At 41.3% G+C, this 6,141-nt stretch overlaps 1 protein-coding gene across 2 annotated transcripts; it reads left to right on the top strand.

Moving 5' to 3' along the window:
- Positions 1 to 520: 520 nt before the first annotated feature.
- On the top strand, positions 521 to 5,284 carry TRAPPC5 (trafficking protein particle complex subunit 5). 2 transcript variants are annotated; one of them, XM_044454025.1, is made up of 2 exons: positions 521 to 577; positions 1,896 to 5,284. In XM_044454025.1, the coding sequence occupies exon 2, from the start codon at positions 1,900 to 1,902 to the stop codon at positions 2,464 to 2,466; it is 567 nt and encodes a 188-aa protein (XP_044309960.1). In that variant the 5' UTR covers positions 521 to 577; positions 1,896 to 1,899; the 3' UTR covers positions 2,467 to 5,284. The 2 variants fall into 2 exon arrangements, with proteins under 2 accessions (XP_044309960.1, XP_044309961.1); XM_044454026.1 differs by lacking the exon at positions 521 to 577 and adding an exon at positions 737 to 919.
- Positions 5,285 to 6,141: the final 857 nt, after the last annotated feature.

Genomic DNA, 6,141 nt, shown 5'->3' on the forward strand with positions numbered 1-6,141 from the left:
CCCGTTTTTCATTCATTCTATTCGGTTTTTTCAGTATAATGCCTGCTCTGCGCGTTTGTGACCAAAATCGTCCAGTGGAGAGAGCCAAAGGACACGCGACGAACCTCCACCTCAAACCTCGCCAGCGCCTGATACAAGGAGAGCTCCATAGATCAGAGAAAGGAGAGAGATTAATTGCAGTGCGCATGCGTATAACCGCCTTTCGCTCTTGCGGAGAAACCGGAAACGTCGATCTACCGACCACTTCCTTGGTAATCATAGAGGTGGTAACTAATAGCTCCTGTAACATTCCCACATCCAAGACACGTTTTCCTTTCTTTCCTTCCTTCAGCTTTCTGACGAGCCCCTATTTTATTCTGCATCTTTGTGAAAGACGCGTAAGTCTTTTACTATTGTCGGTTTCAACTCAAGCTCACAGGCTTTATGCACTTCGCGTTCTCGTTGCCATGGGGACGCTGGCTGGGTCTTGATACTTCCGCTAAGCTCATGTACTCCGTCTCGACTCCTTTTGCGGCAGTCGTAAAGGGTGTTGTAGAGGCGGAAGTGATCGTAACAGCTTGATAACTTCATACACTGGGTGAGAAAATGGGGCTGTGAAGGGGATGTGGGGAGCTTTAGTGTGCAGTAAGGGTGGGAAGGAAGTATGATGGGGTCACATGCAGCGCTTTTCCGCTACAGGCGCTTTTCAGCCATCCCTGTCGCCGTACCCCGCAGAGCCGAGTCAGCCTAGTTGAGAATGTCTTTAACTCTGGGAAAGAGGGTAGATGCCCTTTAAAAAAAAACCTGGCTTCAATCGAGATAAAGCTGTTTTCTGCTGCAAGGGGGAATATATCTCGCATCTGCCTTTGACAAGATTTGACAATTGGCGGGGTGAACATGGCTACTTCCAAAGAGAATCCTAAAGTTTTGTCATTCTTTGGTAATCCTCAGCACTCTCATAAAACTACAAACCTTATATAGTAAAACAGCCTTGAAATATTTTTGTCTGTAGTGTAAAGGAAAGAAATCTGGAAATGAAAGTTTGGTATCTCTGTATGTTTCTATCATTATTTCTGAATAAATGAAAGAAGCTAATGACAAGAACATTTGTTCCAGCTAATCAGATCCCACAATGCCCAGTTATATGCTTACAGAAAGCCTAGAAACAGGGCATGAAAAGCATAGCATCTCTCAGAAAAAAGTACTCAAAGGTGCTTCTCATTGGGTACCAAATGGCTGCCACTACTAATAGCAGTTGCTGGCCTTGATTAATGTTTGTAATTTTCATTTAAAACTGTGTAAACTTATGGCTATCACCATCGCATGTTGTAGTGAATTCATAAGGTCATGAGAAGAGTTGGGCTGCATCAGCCCAGAAACCTGTATAGTCCAGCATTCTGGGTCCAAAGCAGCTAGCTAAATGCTAGTGAAAGTCCACAAACCTAACATGAGGACAATAGCATATTCTTGCTTTCCATAAACTCTGTGTTTCTGGGTTGGTGCAAGATCTTTCCCCACTTAAGACAGAAGGGTGTGTTCCTGGTGGGGCGGGAATATGTGCCATTGCAGTCATATGGGAGGGGAACATGAGCTACTGCTTGCTGCTGTTTGGAGTGGGAGGAATGTGAACTGCTCTGCCAGCTGCTGTCACTTTCTCTTCCCCCCAGTGCTTTGCTCTGATGAGTCCTTTTTTAGAGCAAGGCAATTGTCAGGGTGGTGGCTTTAGAAACCACCTGTTCACAGCAGCACAGGGATCCCCAGGGTCAGCTCCCTGACGATGCCTTCCTCTGAAGGGCCCCAGAGGCATTTGGCCAGGCTCTGCAGGCAGCTGAGCTGGACACTCTCTTGCTGAAGTTCTGCCTGTACTCATTTAATACAAGTGCTTATTACCCCAAAATTTGTGTTTTGCTCATTAGCACCATGGATGCACGTTTTACACGTGGGAAGTCTGCTATCCTGGAACGGTCGCTCACCCGACCCAAGACAGATGTCAGCCTCAGTGCCTTTTCACTCTTGTTTTCTGAGATTGTGCAGTACTGCCAGAACAGGGTCTACTCTGTTTCTGAGCTTCAGAACAAACTCTCAGAGCTAGGTCAGCAAGTGGGAGCCCGTATCTTGGATGTGCTGGTGATGCGAGAAAAAAATGGCAAGCGAGAAACCAAAGTCATCAACATCCTGTTGTTCATCAAGGTGACTGTATGGAAGGCTCTGTTTGGGAAGGAGGCTGACAAGCTGGAGCAAGCCAATGATGATGACAAGACCTACTACATCATCGAGAAGGAACCTCTCATCAATACTTACATTTCAGTTCCCAAGGAAAACAGCACACTCAATTGTGCCTCCTTTACGGCTGGCATTGTGGAGGCCATGCTTACTTGCAGTGGCTTCCCTGCCAAAGTCACAGCCCACTGGCATAAGGGTACTACCCTCATGATCAAATTTGATGAGTCGGTTATAGCACGTGACAAAGCCTTGGATGGCCGTTGACTTCCTTTTACATGAATTTATTTGAACTGTTACTCTATACATGTACTTTACCGGTGTTCTGATATAACTACCCTGATCGTGCTTGGGCATTGTGAGAAAACAAGCAGTCTCCATCAGAATAAGTGATCTTGTTTCATTCACTGATGCTGAATATTTCTATAGCATTTATACTGATTACTTAGGACCACTTGTGCTTCTAGAAATCTACTCCAAATCTGCTCTTTAACTTTTGACAGAGTCTGAGAATTGAAGAGGGAATAAAATACATTGTTTTCCTTGTCAAGAAACATCTCTTCTAAGCAGGGCTAAATTATGTGAGATTTAATTTAAGACATTCCTCTTTACTGTTGTCTTGCATTTCAATTGCTTTTGATTTTGTTACTGTCCTACAACTGAAGTTGCCACTAGAATATAGTAATATAAAGTGTATGTTGTTGAGAGGTCAGCTTTGGAATGAACTGAAATTCTACTGTTGCTTCTTAGCTAGTCATTATCTGGAATTATTCAGCATTATAATGTATTTGCTATCTTGCCTGTCAGGTTCAGCAAAGCAGATACAAATGATATAAGCAATTTGTTTTAGAGCTGATGAGGCTTGCAAGCCAAATACTTTGCATAAAATGTTCAAGGACAGGTAAAACATCAGAAAAAGCAAAAGCTATGTCTATTTCTGTTTCTGCTCTAGAGACAAAAAGGCAACAGAAGTTTAAATCTAGTGCTTGCTTTAACTTGAAAACTTCAAAGTAAAGGGTTTCTGAATGTTGCTGTTATGGAGATTACCTTTTAATACAGTCGGCCGTTTCCTTAGCCATTTTCTGCTATTCTTGTTGAAAAGAGGAGGATGTGGTGCATTTCGCACCTCTCTTTTTGATTTTAGGAAAAAAGAATTCAAGAACCAGGAACATAGATTGCATTTGAACACATTACATAAAATCATCTTAATGATCCCCATTAACCCAAGACAGCATGGCCAATGATCACTTTGAGGAAGACTGTGCTAATCCAGGGGTTAGCATTAAGTATGAATTCTCTGTACTATTTTTGCAGGATTTTTCTTTAATCCAGTTTGAAAATGTTACATTAAAAAGACTCTTAAAGACTTTGAAGAATTAGTTTACCCAGTGAATATATATGATAAAATGCCTGTCAGGGTGCATTTTTTCCCTTCTAAAATTGACTATTCATTTAGTGAACTTTACCCGTGTCATTCCTGTTCTGTATATGATCTATCATGTATGACTGAAACAGTATTAGTGCTCTGTCCAAAGGGACTATGTGATGGAAAATTCTGTTGACACATTTAGTTTATATCCATGTGTATAGGGACATAAGTGAGTTTGGTATATGGTTAGCACTGTGTTTTATCTTTTTTGAGAATGAACCTTTCCTTTTTCTCAAAATATCTCTTATGTATTAAGCAAGGTTTAATTACACAGGTATAAAATCTCTGTGTGAGAATTTGTTCCAAACAATCTTTTGATTTAGCTAGTTGCCATTCGTCTTTAGTAGAAAGCAATCCAGAAAGTAAAATTATGACCTGAGCTGCATCCTACAGTTTCTTTATCATTCATAAATGGATTATCTTCCATTATGGACCCTCTACCTTGCTGTGCAATAATTGGCTCCCAGCAATTCAGACTGAGAACTAGAAAGGAGATGGTAGAATTCAGGTAATAGGAAAAATGGGCCTTGGGGTACTTTCCCCTACCTTTCTGCCAGTGGTTTCGTGGGACATGCTACATGAAAGCACATAAACCAAGTGTTTATAGAAATTCAGGTAAGGTTAAAAACATTTTGATCATGTAATAAAGTTTCTTTTGAGTCTGAAATATCTAGATAGCTTAGGGTGTATTATGGAAACATTTTCAAAACCATTTATCTTTGCTAATGTTGTATCACATCAAAACTCTTCTTGGAGAAAGATCCTTAAGTTGATTTTTTTTGCACAGGTGAGAAGTTTTGGGAGAGCTGTAGCTGACCTTTCAATTCCTAGAGAAAAACCAATATGATTCCCAAAAGGAGCTACTATCAGTAAAACTCGGAGTCTTGTATATGCATGTCAGTCAACCCCAAGTAATACTGAGTGACTCCACTGAAGCAATCGCCCCATTCCTGTCATGCAGTTCATCATGAAATGACTACAAGTAAACTTACACTCTTTTTTGCATGCCTATTTGGAACCAAGATATACATAGTATTACAGACTTTGAGAGGGCAATCTTACGCATATTTTGACAGAAGTCCTACAACTCTCAGCACAGGGAGTAAGATTTATTTCTGTCTAAACAGGCATAGGATTAAACCCTTACTTATATATAACATTGTCTATTCATTGCTTTTGGACTCATTGTAAGGGTAGCCTTTGTTCACCCATCAGAGCCAGAAGCTTTCTTGTCATAAAAGAAACAGTTTTTTCTATAATACCATGTTAATCCAACAACTAAAATGTGAGAGGAGAAAGGGCTTTGCTTAGATCAGCGATCTGAAAGATACAACACTCCAGATGTTAATGGACTGCACCTTCCATCTTTCCTTATGCTTGGCTGTGTAGCTTAGAGTTGATGGAAGCTGCAGTCCTCCAGCTGACATTCCCCACCACTGCTTTAAACAGTTAATTAAACAGTCTCCATGGAACAAAAGCTGCTTCTGAGTGATGATTGGTACTTGAAAACGAGTGCTTGTGTATAAATTACATGCATATAACTTTAGTTATGATGGTCACACAGATATATAAAATGGAATGCCAGTCCTTTCCTCTTCCTGGCTGTGAAATGTGTAGGTATAATTGTTGGAGAAAATAAATACCTTCCTAAGTGCAGTGGTTTTCTTTTCCATGAATGTGTCTCTGTAAGATCAAGGCAATAGCCTGGTGACAGTTATAAATACTCTGGTGACCTCCAGTTTGGATTACTGCAATCCATTGTACATGGGGCTACCTTTGGAAAATGGTTTCGGTTCATTTAGTCTAAAATAGAGCCGCTAGGCTAGAAATTCCGACTGGCTGGTATGATTATATGACACAAATGCTTTGTTAACTGCACTGACTTCCTTTTCATTTCTGGGCTCTATTCAAAATGTTGGTTAAACTATTAAAGCTCTAAATTGTGGCTAGCAGGGATATGACACTTCTTTCAGAGTAATGCCCAAATTCAGTTCAAAAGAATTCAGGGGCCAAATTTCAGTGATGAGTGGAACCAGAGGAAACTTTAGGATTGGATCTTTGCCCCCTTGTCTTACAAAAACTGGCAGGGAAGGAACACTTGGCTGTGCCAGGGAGGGCAATGGCTCCTTGTGAGGGAGTGAGAGCACTCCTGAATAAACCTTCCTTGTCTCTGGAAAAGCTTAATAAATTCAGGCTCTAGTCCTGCACAGGATCCTTGAGGAGATTGTGGCCAGCAGCCCTCAATGCTCTTCCCTGAGACCAGTTATCTGGATCCATTCTAGCTGGGGTTCAAGCTGAATTTTGGCACAGAAACAGCCTTGGTCACTGTGTATGATAGCCTATGTTGGGGGAGAAACAATGGGAATGTGGCCTTGTTGATTCTCCATGGTCTGTCAGTGCCTGTTGATACCATCAACCATACCATCATTCTGGGGTGATTGAATTAAGAGCAGGCTGCTCTGTACTACTGTACTTTCTTCTACTTGCATGGCTGGCTCCAGAAGGTGGTCCTT

The sequence above is a fragment of the Varanus komodoensis genome, unplaced genomic scaffold (genome assembly GCF_004798865.1).
Source record: "Varanus komodoensis strain SLA01 unplaced genomic scaffold, ASM479886v1 scaffold7_1, whole genome shotgun sequence".
In the NCBI taxonomy this organism is placed as follows: domain Eukaryota; kingdom Metazoa; phylum Chordata; class Lepidosauria; order Squamata; family Varanidae; genus Varanus; species Varanus komodoensis.